This window comes from Strix uralensis, chromosome 7 (genome assembly GCF_047716275.1).
Source record: "Strix uralensis isolate ZFMK-TIS-50842 chromosome 7, bStrUra1, whole genome shotgun sequence".
NCBI classification, from domain to species: Eukaryota; Metazoa; Chordata; class Aves; order Strigiformes; family Strigidae; genus Strix; species Strix uralensis.
The window spans coordinates 22,476,334-22,495,572 of NC_133978.1; the positions used below are offsets into that span (position 1 = coordinate 22,476,334).

General features: G+C 40.5%; 1 protein-coding gene across 2 annotated transcripts in view; it reads left to right on the plus strand.

The window, feature by feature from the left end:
• Positions 1 to 19,239, plus strand: part of WDFY4 (WDFY family member 4) — a 148,592-nt gene that overhangs the window by 122,690 nt on the left and 6,663 nt on the right. For both annotated transcript variants that reach the window (XM_074874849.1, XM_074874850.1), the window contains exons 52-59: positions 133 to 286; positions 1,871 to 1,962; positions 8,248 to 8,460; positions 9,006 to 9,153; positions 10,006 to 10,163; positions 11,830 to 11,988; positions 15,887 to 16,066; positions 18,933 to 19,115. In XM_074874849.1, the coding sequence (XP_074730950.1) occupies positions 133 to 286; positions 1,871 to 1,962; positions 8,248 to 8,460; positions 9,006 to 9,153; positions 10,006 to 10,163; positions 11,830 to 11,988; positions 15,887 to 16,066; positions 18,933 to 19,115 (1,287 nt within the window). The remainder of the gene's footprint in view (positions 1 to 132; positions 287 to 1,870; positions 1,963 to 8,247; positions 8,461 to 9,005; positions 9,154 to 10,005; positions 10,164 to 11,829; positions 11,989 to 15,886; positions 16,067 to 18,932; positions 19,116 to 19,239) is intronic.

Here is a 19,239-nt window from a genome sequence, read left to right on the forward strand (position 1 = left end):
TCACCTAATCAAACATGTGATAAGGTGATTATTGAAGAATTGGCTAAGATTCTGCATCTGCTTCTTATTTAACATTTAACATATTAACAGAATATTCACACTGAAGTCTTTTTGTCTGTCTCCATTTCACAGGGTGGGAGTTTTGATGTTGCAGACAGGATGTTTCACAGTGTCAAGAGTACATGGGAATCGGCATCAAGAGACAACATGAGTGATGTCAGGGAACTCATCCCTGAATTCTTCTACTTGCCAGAGTTCCTGACCAATGCAAATCACTTTGAACTTGGTAAGTAGCAGGGACTTCAGTGCTCCCCTTCTGTTCACCAGCATCCTGCCAAAGGAGAAGATCCAGATTACATGTTGAAAGTTGGTCTCTGGACTATATGGACTGATGAGGCTCTCTAGCAATGAGCGATCAATTTTTATTAAAATAAGGCTACAAGAATACAAGCTTCTGATATCTGAATGATATCAGAAGAACCAAGTTTCCAGCTCAGAAAGGACTGTAGTTACTATGCAAAGGAATTACACATTTTGTCAGACAAAGACAGATTTTAATATAAGCAATGTACTTGTCTGCTTTTGAAAATTTGGTCTGTATCATTACATCTACGTGGCTATGAACAATATATTAATTTGATTTTTGGAGATGGATCAATTGTTAAATGGTGCTGGTGAAAGGTGTTTTTTGAAATCTCATGCCTCTGGTGATTAAAATTGCCAGATGTCCTCACTATTATCTTGAAAGGTTCTGCACAAGTCACATGAACTTGATATATTGTCCCTGGCCCGAAGTAGCATCACAATCCCTTCTGAATGTACACTGTGTCTAGACCTTCCTGCATCAGTGATCGAGGGTCAGAGAGAATCCAGATAAAATAGTATTCAGAAATAAACATGGAAGTCCTGATTCACTTCACTTTACAGGAAATTAATATCATTTGCAATGCAAAGCTTCTTTTTGTAGTGGACACATGTTGGTTAACGATTAAGGTAGAGGAGAAATACCTTAAGAATCATCCTAAATTGGTGATGGCAAAAGCAACTTCACCCATGGCATTGAGGTCTAGCTATAATTGTATTTAAGATCTCAGCAAAATGAGACATGCTAAGAAAGGAGCAGAATGGGAAAAAGGTGTTAGAAGATTGTTAAAAGATAAGAAGTAATTGCAATAGTTTTGTTCTGATAGGAAATGAAGAAACAGAGCCTGGCTGAAATCAAGATCCAGAGACTGACCTGAGTGGAATCAAGCGGAGGGACCTAAAAAAGACACCAGAATCTTGCCAATAGGGAACAAATATACAGGAAGTTTTTACAATAGGCAAAGCCAAGAACGTGAATCTGTTCACTGCTACACTGTAAGGAAACTAGCAGTCCCAGGCCTGAGCCTCAACTTAGATTTGAATTCATGCAGTTGTGCAACACTGTGCTCTGATTTAGGAACATATGCTTACCTTCTGAAAAGAATCAGATTGCAGAGGACTTGAGAACAAAATCTCTCTCAGTGGCTGCTTTAGGAGGAGTATCTGGCAGTTAGGCCCACAGGATTATGTATAAAAAGTTGTGCCAACAGGTTTGTCTTGTCTGAGTTTGCAGCCTGTGCTAAAATGGTTTGTGCTGAGGACATGCATATTTTTACTGTATTGGCGACAGTTACTAGAACACCTTCTCAGTGCTTTATTACTGTATTAGAAATCCCAGGAGAAAATGGTTCTGCAGTGTTCTATGGCACTATATTTGATGTAGAACCTGAAACTGCATGTATGAAAATCGCCTCAATTTCCTTTGACTTCAGTGTTTTAGAAAAGCTGTTCCGATTTGCAGTATGTGTGATTCTTGTTTTTAATTCTGCCTTTGTAATTCCTACAGGCTGCATGCAGGATGGAACAGTGCTGGGAGATGTGCAGCTTCCTCCTTGGGCAGATGGAGACCCCCATAAATTCATTCTCCTGCACAGACAGGTCAGTGAATATCAAGATTTGTGACAAAATTCTGAACTGGGTCCCACTGAAAATGAAACTCTGAAGGCCAGAGTCACAAACTAAAACGTTAGATCCAAAAGCATCCTGTCTTTGCAGAGTTCATGTGGGTTCTGAGCTTTGCATGTCTACTTGTCTGCCTAACAATTCACCCTGAATCAAGGCCAACTTTCCAGACCAGGTGAGATTTGTATCTAGGTCTGTGGCATGCACCTATCTCAGCCCGTAAGGGTATGTGAACATATAATGCATGCACATGGCATTTATATGCATACATTCCATGTTGTTGCTAAACAGCTGTGTGTTTATTTAAACTATCTACCTCCATCTCTGAGTCATGCCAGGACTACACTTATTTTTTTGTTTTTGTGGGAGGAAACCTAATGTGATTTCCTGACTTTAATGGAGTCAGCCTTGGCAAAGCAAATAGCTTTAAGGTCCTGAGACTTACTGCAATTAGTGCTATCTATTAATAGTTAGAAAGCCTTAACTTCTGTATGATGTCACCTGCTACGTAGTAGTAAGTGCAAAGGCAATTCTGTATGAAGGTTGTTGCACTGAATGCAGACTTTGCAGCAGAATATCTTGGTGCAGGTCTCTCTTTTTGTTAGAGCGGAAAAGGGAATGGGCTGTACTGTGGTGCCCCTGCATCATCTCATCAGATTTCTTCTGGCAAAAGGAGTCAATCTGTATTTGTGAGTCCATGTAGATTGCTGCTGTGTACAAGAAGTATGATGATTATGTGTGTTAGCATTGGTGGGACTAAAAAATTAGCAATGATTTTCAAGGCATTGCATCATCCTGATTTGTCACATGTACCTTCAGTTTCTGCCTCAGTGGGTTCTTCTCACCTCTCCTGTGTTATGCAGGTCCTGCCCTTGGGGGTTCAGCTTTCACTCTGTAATCTCTTTGTAGATTATTATATACAAACCTGTGGATACAACTATCTTCTCTATTTTGATATCTCTAAATAAGCCTTTCTTCAGTTGACCTCTCCAAATGCTGGTTTAAATCCTGTCTCTGACCTCCTTAACTGACTGCCTTAACTTTTTGTTCCTGTTTTGAACAGAACCAGAGTCATACTCTTGTCTTGTAAATATTCTTTTATCCACTGTTCCCTTATCATTGACAACAACCACCATGCTTCCATCGAGTTATCATGTCCCTTGTTTTGCAGTTCTCTGCTGCATCCAGAGTCCATACTTCTTGTGATTGTCCATACTACTAAATCATTTACATGCTTTTCTTTGGCATTCTCTTGAATCTTCCTCTTATTCTTTCTGATGTCCTGATACCTTGTTTCAAGTCAGTACAGAGACAAATGGAAGGGGACTATCTTCATTGTTTGATGGTACATACAAGTCTCCTTTTCCATGCCCTTATATTTTGAATTTCTGTATGGCTCCACTCCTCATACCTAAAGTGTCTTTCCTATCCCTCTTGAGACCCTACACATCTGTTTGATTTATTTATTCTGGCCTCTTCTTACATCTCCTTCTCCCTGCAGCCATTTTGGGTGCTGTCAGTAATCTAGCCTTAGTCCCATGTTTGGCAACACCATTTTTATCCATGTTTAAAAAACAACTACAAAAAAATTCCTTATAAGCTGCCCTATGGGCTGTGAATCCATCCTGAAGAAAATTTTTTTCATTAAACCAGTTTTAAGAGAACAGACTCCTGGTAGTGTGCATCATCTGCATATCTTGCAGAGAATTAATTGTTGTTAAAACATTGTATTCTGAAGACAAGTCAGTGCTTTGTAGTGCCTGCATCCCATGCTGTCTGTATAGGTTCCTGATGCTGCAAACACTTTGGCTTGTCAATAGCTGAGAGTGAGCCTGTTCAACTCTGGACTCATTCACACGTGCTCAGGTTACTCCTGTGAGTGAACTATGATCTAAGCCTGTGCTTACCTACTTTTTAATGCAGTAGTCCTGTCTTTGTTTCTTTTTTAGGACTGTTGAATATATAGTGAGATATTTCACAGAATCACAGAATCATTCATTTTTTGGTTTAATTGATTAAGAGGCTTCCTTTAGTCTCTGTTGTGAATTCATGACCTGAACACTTCACTTTAAATCTGTGTCAAAACAATAATGCTAAAAAAAATTTAAAAGAAGTTAAATTCCTATCTTGCTACTTTACCTATTTTGAAATGGATAACTTTTGTATATACTTATTAAAATTGTGGTTTTCGATAATTTTGAAAATGTGATTAAAAGGTGTCACCTACGACTTTTTGCCCCAGAATCCTGCCTCAATACATAAAAGCTTGTGAATTGATATTCCAAGCTATGTGGTGTGGAGAATAGCTGCTTACTATTATTAGCAAGTGTCAAGTGTCTCCATGCCTAGTAGCTTGACTCAGTGGTGTGTTGACACACAGTTTAGTAACCCAAGCCAGTATGTTGAATTTACAGCATACAGTCCCTTCACAGAAGCTACATTGATCTTGTTCTTTGTTTTACTTTTTACTTCTATAGTAGTTACCTGTGTAAGTCTGATCACAGCCCAGTATTACTGGGCTGACAAGCACATAGTGAGTAGACCTGCCTGGAAAAAAAATGTGTGCAAGAGCTTTTCACCAGAAAACTAGTCAGATTGAAATGGGAGTGTGTCAGTAGTAACAAGAAAATGCCTCAATAAATCATTTCAACTTTCTGTCTTTGTTATGAAAACATTTCAAAATTATCTTTTCATTGAAATGTTTATATTAGATTACAGGCTGAACTAAAATATTTTATTTTATGATGTAGCTGCTATGACTAATATTGTATGGTATATAGCTTCATTATTACTAAAATAAAAGGATGTAATTTTTCCAAATTTAGAATTGGGTGTGGGGGGGTGGTGGTGGTGGATGAGAAAACTTGAGAGTTGGGGGTTTTGTTTTGATTTGGAAAGAAAACACTGTTCACTGTCAGAAAACACTGTTCACTGTCAAAATTCCCCCCCAGAACCTAGTTTTCATTTTTCTCTGTCCCCTGACTTTTTGCAACCTATTAGCTTGAGGGTATAAGGACAGAATGTTTTTGCCAAAGAACTGAGATGCAGAGAGGTTAAGAACCATGTTCAGACTGTTTAAGCTCCTGTACATACACAGTATTAGGTATTACTGAGTCAGACATCTCTGAAGCTGCATTTAGAGGCTCAGAGCTCTAGTCACACTGAAAGGTAGTGGAAGGGAAGAGAGACCTGAGTTTTTGTCGGTGCCTGTAATCACATGTTGATACATCTACTATGAGGAAGGAGATCCTTATGTAAGTGTTGTGTGCACTGCAGACTTGCTGCTCGAAGTACAGTCCTTGCTAAAATAAAAAGTTCAGCCTAGGGAGTGCCCAGTTCCTTCCCTTGCAGGGATGCAATTCAGTGCTACCCACTGCAAATAGGTTTTGGCCACTGAGGTCAAACGTGCATGGAGGTTTTGGGGCTCTCTAGTTCCTTTCACTGCTCTATCTCATGCTCTCTCTGTGACCTTCCAAGATGCTTAGTCTCTGTTCTCCAGTTTCCCAAACATAAGAAAGACAACACTGTCCTTCCCTAACAGAGGTACTGCGGACAGAAATCCATGGATGCCTAAAAGCTGCTGCAATTTTACTCTGATGTTTGTTAAAGAAAAACATAGGGAGAAATGCTGTCTCATATTCTGTCTTGTTTGGAGTGTAACATACTGAGCTGTGCTCCTTATTGCTTGTGTAACGGTGAGCACTGCGAAGGCACTTAGATACAATGGGGAAAGTGTGCTTTTGCCTTGTACTTAGGAGTAAGAGTGCAGTTTGGAAATAAAGCTATCAGTCATCCTTACATAGCATGGTTTTACCCTCATTGTAGAGTGATCTCAGATTGTGTGAACTAGATTTGTTTTGTATGAAATGAAACCAAAAGCTGTGCTCCAGTTGTGTACTCCAGATGCTGGTGGCATTCAGCCTGTGGGAGCAGACTAGATCTAGTTTGAAGTAAAGCCCCCACAGTGCCTGTAATGTGGATACTGGGCCCTCTCTACCATCTGTTCTGTTCTACAGACCTGCTTCCACTGAGCTGCACTATTTGATAACATTGGCACAGCTGATAAAGCCACACAACTTCTACAAATTAATTCAAATCTCAAATAGGAGCAGTTTAGCAAATGAAAGATCACGTTTATAGACTCGTATTCTTAATGATTTGCCAGACCTGATCAGACCTCATGTACAGACAGCGCAATATTCTCTCTCCAACGATAGCTAGTACTAGGTGTTACACAGGAGGGTGCAAGAAATCTTGCTGTGGAAAAAAGTTGATTAGCCTGCCTGGGAAAGTTTGTCTAACCCTGAAGTGAAGAGTTAGGGATCTTGAATGCTGAAACATGAAGGTTTCTGTCTCCTCTGAAATCATCCACAAGACTGGATGTACTTGTTACTGGTATCATGGTCATTTTTAGGAAGATTCACGGTGAGTTTGGTGCATTAAACAGACCCAGGTCAACACTGTTCTGAGGTTTGGCTAATGCTTTAAAGAATGCGAGAGCAAAGAATTGTTCTTGACATAAAACTCTGAGTAGCTCCCTGTTTCATGTTTAATAAGTTAGGAATCTAGTCTACTAAAGAAATTTATTTACTTCCTCTTTAGACCACAAGTTCTCCCTCCCAGGCTGGGCTTGTCACAGTGCTCAGTGAAATACTGAGAGCCTGCACAGTTGCAGCTCTGTTGGTTGCTTTGTTTTGCTCTGGCAGTAATGCCAGGCAAAATTTACAGTTTGTAATTCATGAACTAACTGCTTTTATTAATGAGGATGGGTTCTGAGTCTGTTCATAAGTGTTTTCCTGTTGTTTGCAGGGGACAGATTGTATGCTGTACTTGTTCTCTGAGCTGCCCTGTGATCATTATAACTGTGGGCAGGGTCATTTAAACCAGCTGCACTGGGCTAACTGTCTGCTCTGTGAAATGAGCCATTGTTCTGGATCCCATTAGCTTGTTTATTTCTGCTGTGCTTTGGGTGGGATGGTCTGCTTGGGAGACCTTTAACTGAGCATCAGGGAGTATTGCTCAGTCAAATGATTTGGAGATAGGAAAGTATTTTTAATAATACTTAACACTGCTGCTTGAATCATTGGGCAAGGCCGCTTGGGAATGCACAAAAATTTGATGATGCAGGTGATGGCAGGGACAGTAGCATTTGGTGAAGCCTCATGGGTAAGGCTGGCTAACCTGGAGGTGGGCAAAGGTTCAGTTGAAATTTGGGTCCACTGCTTATGAACTTCCTGTCTGGGTCTTCCAAGCACAAGTTTTCCATTATGATTACATTGAGCTTTCTAGGGAGCCCACACTGGGGTGGATGTATTGCCTTGTAGCATCCCTCCCAGTCTTCTTCAGTAGTAATTGTTTCTTCTGATCTCATTAATCCACATACCTGTCACTATGGGTGGCAAATCTAATTAAAGTTAACCCTTTATTATTTTGGGGAGAAAAGTTCAGACCCTGAGTTTTTCCAGGGTGAGGAAATCTGGTGCTGTGACTGTCTTGGCTTAAGCCCTGCAAGTGTAGCAAAACGTTTGTTGATCAAACCCAGGCAGTCTTGAAGCTTCTGTCATACAACTGCCCCACTACACCCCAACTCTGCTATTGCAAAACCCCTTCCCTGTCTTGGCTTACAGCATCCTTTGCCATTTCACTGCAAGCTCTACATTCTCTTGGCTGGTTCATGGCATGCAGCCTCTCCTGCTGTATCCTTCAGACCCAACTTAAAGTCCCTCTGCTAGTCATCTCCCTTTCCAATCTATGTTTATATGTATCTTCTCAAATAAAGATTCTGCTACTCAGTGTGCTTCATAACTAAGGCATGTTTCTACAAATAGAAATTCACCTGTGGCTTGTCTATAGTGCCGTGTGGTGGTACCAAATGCTAATAAATGTTTTGCTCATTTAAACCATCTTATAACAGTATTGGTGAAGGCAGGATAGCACAGGCTTTAATGTATGCTGGAAGCTGAAGGATGTGCCAAGATCTGTGGGGTGCTTGCACTTTTCTTTGTGGAACCTGCCTATGCTGTCTCTGAGGATATTGCTCCTGCTGTCTGTTAAGTCAAGCATGCTGCATTCTGTCCTTCCTTTTCCTTTAGGGATCCACCTTTCATCTCTTTGGTCACATTTTGTGAGGATGGGCTGAGAACGGTGGTACGGGAGGAGCTGAAAGTGTGAAGACTTACCTGCACATAATTTAGGTCTCTAGCAGGGATTGGAAAGTGGTAATGCATTTGTAATGGATACTCTCTACTGAATTAATTTCAGGCACTGGAAAGTGACTATGTCAGTGCACACCTCCATCGCTGGATAGATCTGATTTTTGGCCACAAGCAACATGGCTCAGCTGCGGTGGAGGCGGTTAACACCTATCATCCTTATTTCTACGGAAACAAGATGGACCTCAACAACATTAAAGATCCTCTGATTAAGAGCACCATTCTGGGTTTTATCAGCAACTTTGGACAGATACCAAAGCAGGTACCACTTTGTCATGAGAGTAGAGAGCATAATTTATTTTGATCTTGTAGTATTTCAACAGGAAAGCAAGAATAGAAACTTAAATCAGAGACATTTTCTGATTTAAATCTGCTAAAAGATGGGCTATAGACTACTTCAGATTGTGTACTACATCAGTATGTGCCCATTCACATGTGTATGATTCCAGTTTCTAATCACGCTGTTCCTGTTGTATGCCATACATCTGTGGCATCAAATCTGGGTTCTGCTCCTTCAGAACAGTCACATAAGTAACGACTAGTCTGGGAATGGGTACAGCCAAATAAAAGCAGCTCAAAGTCTCACCTATACTTTTCTTTCTTCTCCTGAATTGCTGGGATTAGCTTCGTATCTCTGTGAGGAAGGGATGTAGTCTAATGAAAATGTAATAAGGGTAAGATTTTATTTTAATGAAGAGATTCATGTACAATAGTCCTGAAGTCTGTGATTAAGGATCTAAACAGATGTGTCTCCTGCATGATCTGGCAAATAGAGATTCATTTTTCAATGCCATTCTTTTGTTCTAGCTCTTCTCAAAACCACATCCATCCAGGAATGCCCAAGGGAAAAGTTCATCAGGAAGAGAGATTGTGCTGTCCCTTCACTCAAGTGGAATTCTTCCTCCTTTTATGAGCAGCCTGCAAAATCTGAAGCTCTCACCAGTTACAATAAAAGGTGCTGCAGGGGCTGTGCTCCATTTTCTGAGCTAATAAATACAGAAATCTTGGATAGGGCGATCTGGATTTTCAGTTGCGCAAAAATAGTCACACAGCTTTGTATGAATTGATACAATTAAGATTCCTTCTGCCAATTGTTATTTGTGTGTGTGTATTGTGAGTGGGCATTGAAAACAAATACTCAGGAGAAATCTTGAAACTTCTGTTTTAGAGTTCAGAACAGATTTTTTTTTTTTAATAAGACACCTAAATCTTTTCTCTCTTCTGCATTCTGAATATGTTAAATTGAAACATAAAGCTCACTGTTTTCCATTCATATTCTTTCTTTTTATATTCAACAGCAAAGTAAATGCGGTCTTTCCCCACTTCTCTTTTCTTTTCTTCATCTTTATCTTAGTCTGCTACTTTTCTTACCATGAAGAAGCCTGGAAAATTTCAGTGTGTCTACGTTTTCATCTCATGGTGGTGTTCTTTATAGCACACATCTGTGGGGACAGTGGGGTTCCATGGCTGTACTACAGAGGTGTTGGTGACATACCCAGCATCCTCTGTAGTACATGGCATAAGGCAGTCTGCCAATAAAAAGGAGCTTAATGGCACTGCTGTTAAACCCCCTCCTTTGGAGCACATCACTCCATCTGCATGGATTTATGTGCTCTGTTGGAGAGGAGTGTTTCCACTCTCCTGTCTGGAATCTCAGTTGTAGAGTGGATTTCTGTCTGTGGGCCTGCCCACAGCACTGAGCCCAGCTGTAGGTCTTGCCAGCCTCACCACACAGGTTGTGCAAGGAGGAAAGTTAACATAAGTGCTCTAAAAACAACAGAATTAAATATCTTCTCTGTCTTGTCAGACTATCCCAAGGGACCTATTGGGCACATTGTTCATACTGAGAAAGGCATTCTGGCTGTTGAAAAAAATAAAGTTTTGATTCCTCCTCTTTGGAGCAAAACATTCTGCTGGGGATTTGAGGACTTCACATGCTGCTTTGGCAACTATGGGTCTGAGAAGGTAAATAAGTCTAAGAATTCCAGAAATGGTATGTTGTGGTCTTTGGCTGGTTTGGGCACCCATTTCAGAGAATACTGGGGAGCTGATTTCAGAGGATGCTCTATAGTACTTTCTCACAGTCAAACTTCATGAGGAATCTCAAGTTGGATATCCCAAAAGTCATTCTACACTGCTCGAAAATGTGGCATTTCCCCTCTAAATTATATCAAGTTTTCCTTCCAGTGCCTGTGTTGTCCATCAAAATGAAGAGGAAACCCCATTTCATAGGTTGTAAGGACAACACAAGGTCTTCTGTCCACTGATTAGAAATTTCATTGTGCAGAACTTTCTGCTGGAATTAAAGTAGGACCATCTGTCAGTTTCCCTCTTGCTCCCAAGCTTAGCCCAGTGCATTCATTCAAAAGAATATCTTCTATTCTGGAAAGTTAATACTCTTACTTCTTTGCTGTTAAAAAAAATCAACATTCTGTGTCATCACACTGCTTGTTAGGGCCCTTGACAGATCTAGTTTCTTCCTCTATCACAACCACACTGATTTTTGGATGTGTTTGGAACAATGTTACAACACACAAAAACATCTGAGTTAGCTTGGGTACCAGAATAGCAGAATACATCATTCAGCGAGATACTGACTTGGGTATTTGTGCAAGCCACATCATGTTTTTACAGACATACCCACAGTCAATGGAAGTGGAAAAGCCATGAGATGTATTTTAGTTTCTGTTCCCTGTATAAAATTATTGAGAGTTTTCTCCCTTGTTTTCAATTCAAATCAGTGCTTAGCAATTCATAATGCTGCTGTAGGTTTAAATTATTTGTTTTGTCTCTTCAAAAGTTGATTGTCACTGAGCCTAGTGACACTGAGCATAGTGAATGTGATTACAGTCACTGTGAGAAGTAGTTGGGAGTCCAACTTGAGTTCTCTCCTCGCCAACAGTGTCTCTGGACATGGGCTTCAAAGAAATTTTTGTTCTCATTGTAAGTAGGTAAAGGTTTGTTCTGTCTGTGGTATAGTTTTTGTAGCTGTGCCACCCAGCTCCACCAGAATCATTAGCACTATAGTGTTGTCCCCGTTGTGTGGGAGAGAGCTAATGCAGAATGTGAGCAGAAGGATGTTTGTGCTCTAATTGTAGCAATGTGTAATAGACCTGACTTTAGGCTGATTTGGGTGCTGCTAACAGAGCCGTTGGCACAGAATGGAATTTAGTGCTTTGGCTTTTGACTTTTCGATCCACGTAAGAGGAGGGTTTCAGAGCCTGGCACTAACTCTGTTAGCAGTGGCTGTCACATCCTGAGCTTTCTGTTTAATCTACGTTGAATGTTTGTGTTCTGTCACTATATGGTAGCTGAATGAGTTTGCCTGAAGTTATGTAGGAAGTCTGTGGCAAAAGAGGGATTGGGACTCAGGTCTCCTAAAACATAAGACACTGACCTTTGTCCAGCTTTCCTGTTTGGCCCTTGGAAGATGGCACAGCTGCATGCAGCCACAGCCTGTGCGTGTACATATGCAGCTGTGCTGTGAGCATACACTGGTTAAAATGAGCTTTTCTTTCCTGGAATTGAAGAAATGGAGGCTCAGTTCTGAAAATTGAATCCGCCATTTAGTATTAATAAATGCATGGCATCACCAAATGAGCATTTGACTTTAAGCTTCTTTCTTGTACAGAACATGACTACGTTTGAGTGCATGGCAGACTGGGGAAAGTGCCTCTGCGCTGTATGTCCTTCAGCAACTACCATAATCACATCTGGAACAAGCTCGGTTGTGTGCGTCTGGGAATTTTCCTTGATCAAGGACAAAGTGAAATGTCTAAACTTGAGACAGGTCGGTACTGTGGCTCTTTTGCTATAGAAACAATGAAATCCAAAAGATTAGTTTCTTTCTCTCAGATGACTGGCAGAGGAAACACCTTTGGGTGAATCAAGAAGGCAGAAAAAACCCAATAATCAGCAGTATCATGTGACAACTTGTTATCAGGTCAGGAGCTGATATGCCTTATACCTACAGGTTAGAGTTATGAACTCTGCTTGGGGTTTTTTTTCCACTTTGGTAGCATTTCCAAAGTTTATCATGATCAAAGAAACAGTGAAGAGAAGGTGTATGCTTTCCTCACCTGAAGTGCAGCCAACCCTTGGATTATTTTCAAAAACCAGTATCACCTGGAGATGCTTACAGTTCTTTTGGGGCTGCTGCAGCAACAGACGGGATCTCCAAAACACCCTGCAAACCTACCTGATGGAGATGAAGGCTCAGCTAGGCAAAGTTCTTGATTCTTTTCTCTCAACCTGAATTCAGAACATAAAAGGTTTATTAGTCACTCCATGAGGAAGGGATGCATCCGATAAGAATGATATCATTTGTGTCCTCATTGTCCAGAGTCCTTTAGTGGTAGTTGATTTGGAACTCATCTATAGTTATCAAACAGATGTGTAAGTGCTATTTCATTTACAAAAGTAAATTCTCATGCAAGATTTGTGTGGTTCAGCTATGGTGAGTTCTCAGCTTTACAAGTAAAGCTACAGTACACCTCTATCATATCTGAAAGACAGTATGGGGCCCTTTTTCCATCAGAAATCACGAGACAGAAAACACTCTGCTACTTTTAGGCAAACTAATAAAGGGCTCACTGATCAGCAAGGTCTCCAAGTGTTAGAAGCTGCTTCTGTTCATTTGCTCTGGAGGGATATTCAGATGATATTTCAGTGCTTTCTGTACCCCGAGCCAAAACATATTTTATTTGTCATTAAATGATCTGAAAACTTCCATGTCTGTTGGGATGCCAGAGAAGTATTTAGATCTTCATTCATATGAAATTCTTGTGTGTTGAAATTAGGGGGGAAACTGTGTTTTGAGCAGTGTCTCTTCTGATGTTATGTTTCCTGCTTGAGAAGAAGCCAGAAATATGAGACAAGATCTTCAGTGATGACTTTTTAATCCAGTTGGTTATTATTCTAAACTAGGACATGGACATAGAAATGGAATAAACAACAGTAGATAGAAGTATAAGCAGTAATCTTTATCAACATCAAAATGATACCAGTCAGAGGATCAGTTTGAGTTTCAGGCAACTGTTTGAACATGCTTTTATCTCCAGTATAATGCCTTTCTCTTTAACAATCTAAAATCAGCTTTGCTGATGTGTTCCGCTGTGATTAATCTGGTATTACCCAAAGTCCAGAAAGTGGCATGAGGTCATGCAATGACAAATTCTGTATTTTTTCCTTCTCTTTGCTAGCAGAGGCATTTTTGATGACTGTCTGGCATAGATGTAAATTTGAACTATGGTTCTAAATGTCTTCCAGTGAATTACTTGCTGCTTTCATGTAATTCACTGTTTCATGGTGGCTGCTTTTTCTGCTGAACAAAAATATTGTATCATCTTTCCTGAGAGAGTGAGCTTTGCTTAAGTAAAGCTGATGTGCTATAAAGTGGATGCTATTCACTTACCAGCTGTCTCATGGGACTGACACATTCTGGTTTGGAATGTAGTAAAGTACAGAAACAATATTTCAGCAGAAAAAGTCACTTTTCCCTCTCTAGCAGGGGCTGCTTCCACAGTTTTGTGGAACACTAAAGATTGAGCGTAATAGCCTCAGTATTGATCCATGCAATTTACTAGTTCTCTCAGTGTTCATGAGCAGAGCAATCCGTGTGATCCAGCCCCCAGAATTTCTGCACCAAATAAAACACTAGACTGGGAGAAGCATCCAGGCAACCTGTGCTATCTGCCACACCCACCTCTCAGGGAGGTGTTGAGCGTAGCTGTGAAGTGTCTGTGTCCATGCGAGCCAGTTAAGTTGGATGGTCAAACTTGGTTAAAGTTTTCATGAACTAAGCATTCCTGCAGTGAAGCTGGTCTTCTTTTTTGCCTTTTGATATTTGTGAATTTACTCTGGAGATAGGCCTCACAGTTCTTTCTACAGATATGCTGCAGGATATTTCCCATTAAGGGAAAACCTGTCAGTCTTTGCAGAGCAATAATGAGAAGATGGTAGAAAGCTAAAAGCATGTGACTGTTTTTGCATGAATATGCATTGAGACACTGGTGGATTGAAACTGAGATTATAACTGGGCTCAGATCTAGCCCTCTATTCCACACTCAGCTTCTATTTAAAGCACTTCACTGCCAGGTAGGATCTTTCTGGGTTAAAAAAAGAAAAAAAGGGTTTTATTAAAACTTGTGCAGGAGCTTAGCTTGGCTTGATTTGGCAGTTTGGATGCTGTCACAACGAGTACATTTTCTTTCATGCTCTGGAAGAAGGAGATGAAATTTGGAGCCCTTGAACATGCCTTGTCCCAGCCCTTTTCTGCAAAGGTCTTGTGCAGTTCTTAAGCACAGGCACTGGGTTATGCCCAGTCCTTTGTAAAGAGCCTGTTCTACAGCCAGACCAAAGCTGTTGCTGAGCCTTCTTTTCTATGCTCAGTTGAGAGTGTTTCTGACCTCTGAAAACTACTGTTGGAGACCCCATTTTGTGCCAGTATTTTTAGTCAACAGTTCTTGTGAATGGAATCAATCACAGGCTGAAATTCATTCCTCGCAGTTGCAGGTCACCTTCAGTAGTACATAGCCTGCTGCAGCTCAGCTTCTTCACCAGTGGATTAATGTTTGAATACTGTTGTCCTAGTAACCTTGGCAAGTGGCAGCACATGTTAGCCAGCAAGGGTTCAGTTTTGCAGTCACACGCTGGAAAAGTGTATGAGATGTGTTTGCAAAAATCATCCAGGACATGTGGCTCTCCTGCTCCATGCTGAACTGAGACAGACACTGAAGATTTGCTAATTATGTCATGTAGAGAAAGCCAGCAGGGAATATGCATTTACTGTTAAAACCAACATTAAAACTGGTGGATCTGATTTTTCACAGTAAGACAGCTAAAAATTGAACCCTGAAAGGCTTTTTAGGAAATCTGTGAAGGGCTTTTTCCTCTGTTATCCTACAGGCTTTACTGTCATTGGTGGTTATGCAGCAGAAATGTATACTGCTGTCACTTGAGAATGCTGCATTAAACAATTGTCATTGGTATACTTCAATCCATGACTTCTGTCTGTGCTATGAAATTGCCTAAAGTGTAGTCTTTTCTTTTTATGAAACTATTTAAATAAGGCTAAATTAAACTGGCCACTCCTTATGTCTCTGTAACCTCTAAAACAACAACAAAAAAAGTATGTTGTGCAATAGTGAAAGAGAAAGGAATTCCTATATGGCTTTAAAGTAAAATTTCTCCCCAAATGCTGTTTTTCTTCTTAACTAAAATCAGAAAAATACTAGTACTTGTTCAGAAAACCAGAAAGATAAGACTGAGAAGGTCACTGATATACACCCTGATAAGTTTTATTTCAAAATGTTTTTTAAATATTGAGAAATAGTCATTTCCAAGCATAAATTTTACTTAAAACTGCATGGACTGAAGTGACAAATGATGTTTGGTTGCTGAGCAAAAAGCACTGTCATAGAATCTGAAATGTATGCCAAAGGCCCTGAGTTATTGTGCAACTTGGGGCAAGTCATATAATCTCTTGGATCCTCAACTTTCCTCAACCACGAGTTGAGGACAAGGGTGATTCTATAAGATGCTTTGCTATTTCCCCCTCATACCCTTTTCAGTTCTCCAAAGAATGACTAGGTTGCTTGTTCTTACTAAGCAAATGCCAGTAGGAGCGTGATTCCCTAGTAAGTCAGTCACCCTCTGCTGTGGTTTCTTGGTTGCTTTTTCCTCACCAGGCTTTATATGGGCACACTCAGGCAGTGACCTGCCTTGCCGCATCTGTGACCTACAGCATCTTCGTGAGTGGATCTGATGACAGAACCTGCATCATTTGGGACCTGAACCAGCTGACGTACAGAAACCAGCTTCCTGCCCACGGGGCAAGCCTCTGTTCTGTTGCCATCAACAATTCAACAGTAAGATCTTCATTTATCATCTTTCTTCTGATGTATCCATGAACATTTCATGATAATTTAATGGGTGCTCTTTCCAACATAAAAACATCCTGAGTCTGATACATTGATTTTTTTTCTTTCTACAGAGATTGCTAATAGTGTTCTTAATGATGAGAGGCGAGCACTAAAAGCAACATCTTAGACTGAGTAGCTAAGTAGAAGCATCTTTGGATGGGTGAATAGCAGGATTAAACAACTTTTAGTTTACGGAGAATGAAGTATTACCCTAGTAGCTTCTGGATTTGGCTCACCCATAACCTTATTGCCTCCATTATTTCATTAATTTCTCTTGACATTCATGCAGCAGAGCAATGTCAGCTGAGACATGTTAGACCTCAGTCTGCCACCTCAGCTGACAACTACCTTACACCTTTGTGGTGACAATGTTGGCTTTTTGTTTTCCCTTCTACTTTCAGGTGTGGGGGGAGCTCTTGAGAGCAGTGGGTATAAGTCTGTTGTGGTCTGTGCCTGGATAGAACTACATGCATGTTGGTAGTAAAATATTCCATACTGGATTTTACTGAGATTTTCTTCCCAACCTTCTATCTCCCAGATATATTGCTTGTGCATTTGTATTTTCAGTCTCTAGTAAGATACTAGAGCAGGGTTCTACCTTCTCAGACAATTCAAGGTTGGATCCAGTACTGGAGCTTGTACCAAGAGAGGCAAAATTAAGTTCATAGCAATAAGAAACCAGGCAGACATTCTCTACTTAATCTGTGCCAAAAGAGTCATCTCATATCAGAGCTTTATTAACCATGCAGTCTGATGGCTAGTAATTGAGAGAGGGAATTAAGTAGTCTGTTCAGTGCCAGCTCAGCTGCCAGGCTCATGGGTCCTGGTTAGTGTAAAATGGCCAGTGGTTTCAGCAGGCCAGTTCAGAATATCCTGGGAATCCCTTATGAAGTCAGCTGAAGCAGTGCCAAGCATTCAGAAATGAGTGGGTGGGCTGGCACAGAGCATGAGCTTGAGACCCCAGGAGGATGGAGTCCTCTACTTTCTATGTACCAGTCCATCATTGACAGCGGCCTTTTTAGTTGGTAGCTCCTCTTCCTGAGCTGTCCAAAGCGAGGTGCTCTGTGCCAGGAACAGTCTGGTGATTGATCCAAGCACAGTTCCCCAGCTTGTTGGAGTGCAACTGATTAAACTGATTGGACAATAGTCCACAGAAAGATTTGTTTAAAAGGGGAAAAACCTTAGGAAAGTATGACTGAAACTTCAAGGAAAAAAAGATTAAAGGGTCCGTATGTTGAGGATGAAAAAATTATTTTTGACGTTAGCAGATCAGGATGCTTAATTCTGAAATATGTTCTTGTTTAAATTTTCTATATAGATTTATATATTGTAACATAAAGATAGAAAGAAAATGTTTTCATTGTGCTAAATTAAATATTGTGATTGACACAAAATTACATGTTTGGTAACAAGGTTTTTCCTGGAAAATTCAGAGTGATTTGAAGCAAAGTTTTGAAGGAAACAAATTTCTGAACCACATACTTTTCTGTGAAATAAGAATCCTATACATCTCTTTGTTATGTGATTGTTGGTTTTTATTTGCTTGAGCCTCTAGAAGCTCCATTTATAGACCCAAATCTCATGGTGTTTGTATCACATAGACACAAAATAAAAAGGCTGTCCCAAAAACTTAATAAGCTGAGGACGACTGTAAAAGCTTGCTGTAACTAATGATTTCAGTTAGTTTTAAATCCCGGTCTAGACCTGAAAAACACTGTAGATCATTACCAATTGCCTGGACATTATGTACTCTCACGCAGATAAGGTAGCTGAAATTTAATCTCTTTAATTATTGACAACTCTGTTTTGAATGTGCTATCCTTGTTTTATCTTCAGAATTCTGCCCTGCCGTGTGAAGAGCCCTGGCCCCAGATCAGGCAAGGGTGAAATATGGTGTTAGTTGATTTAAACCAGATGCATGCTGCTAATTTAAGGGTACACAGGCCTTTGTCAGAATTAGATGACTTTGCTGATGGTGTTTTATTTAGGTGGTTCTTAGTATTCATCAAGGGAGGCAAGGTTAGGTGGAATTTCAGTTAGTAAGTTCATCAAAATGCACTTTTGATAAGATCATTTCAAATTGCAGCATTGGCTCGTCGTTCTGTGTGTTTCTTGCCCCTAAGGGATTACCTGTGTATTTGCTCCTTAAGTGCAGTCTGTGCTAGGACTATGCACCTTCGTGGAAGGGAGAGGAAAGGAGAGATTCAGTTGCAAAGCATGTTTTCTGCATCAGAAGAGCAGGTCACTGAATGCTGAGCTGGTCGTTGGTCAAATGCAAAACACAGTCTAAAAATGCGATGACATTAAGCTCCCTGTGAGGGGCAGAGGAGGATTGTGAAATCACCAAAGGCTTCACAGCTAAGCAGGTGAACACCGTGTCCTTGTTTAAGAGCATGCTTATTCATAAAAGCTAAGGGCACTAGTCCTGGCCCAGAACCTGTGCTAGTCATTGTCCCTGTCCCTGACAGTAGCTAGGTCAGTCTGTCAGTCTGCTTTTTTACTAAAAGCCTGGATTTTCTAGAAAATAGAAAGGGAATGTGTAAATAAATGTTTTAATTTTGAAAATGTAAAAAAACTTTGTTTCTGCATTGTCTTGCTAAATCTGAGACAGTTATTTTGGGTTTCTACGATGTAAAATTGTCAAATTTTTTCATGAGAAAAAAATGTCATTTTTACTTTCTCTGGTTTACATTATCTGCCCAGAAGCAAACTAAAGGTCAGAATTTAAGTCAGAGCAGCTCTGTAATTTATAATCAGCACTTAAGGAGGATGAGTGTAGGATTTTGAAACATTGCTTCTTGCTTTGTTACAGGGCGATATTATCTCTTGTGCTGGATCTTACCTGTATCTGTGGACAGTCAACGGCCAGCTTCTTGCAAGCATTAACACCACCTGCAGCCCCGAATGCCATATTGTTTGCTGCTGCTTTGCTGAAGTGATGGACTGGGACACACGCAGCATCATCATCACAGGAAGCACAGATGGAGTGGTGAGGGTACGTGGATGGGAGAGAGGAAAGGGAATCCTGATTCATTGTAGACCAAAGGCAGAATTTTGCATGCTAAATGGAGGGACAGAGCTGCCAAAAGTCCATGCCACTTTCTTAACAGGGCAGCACA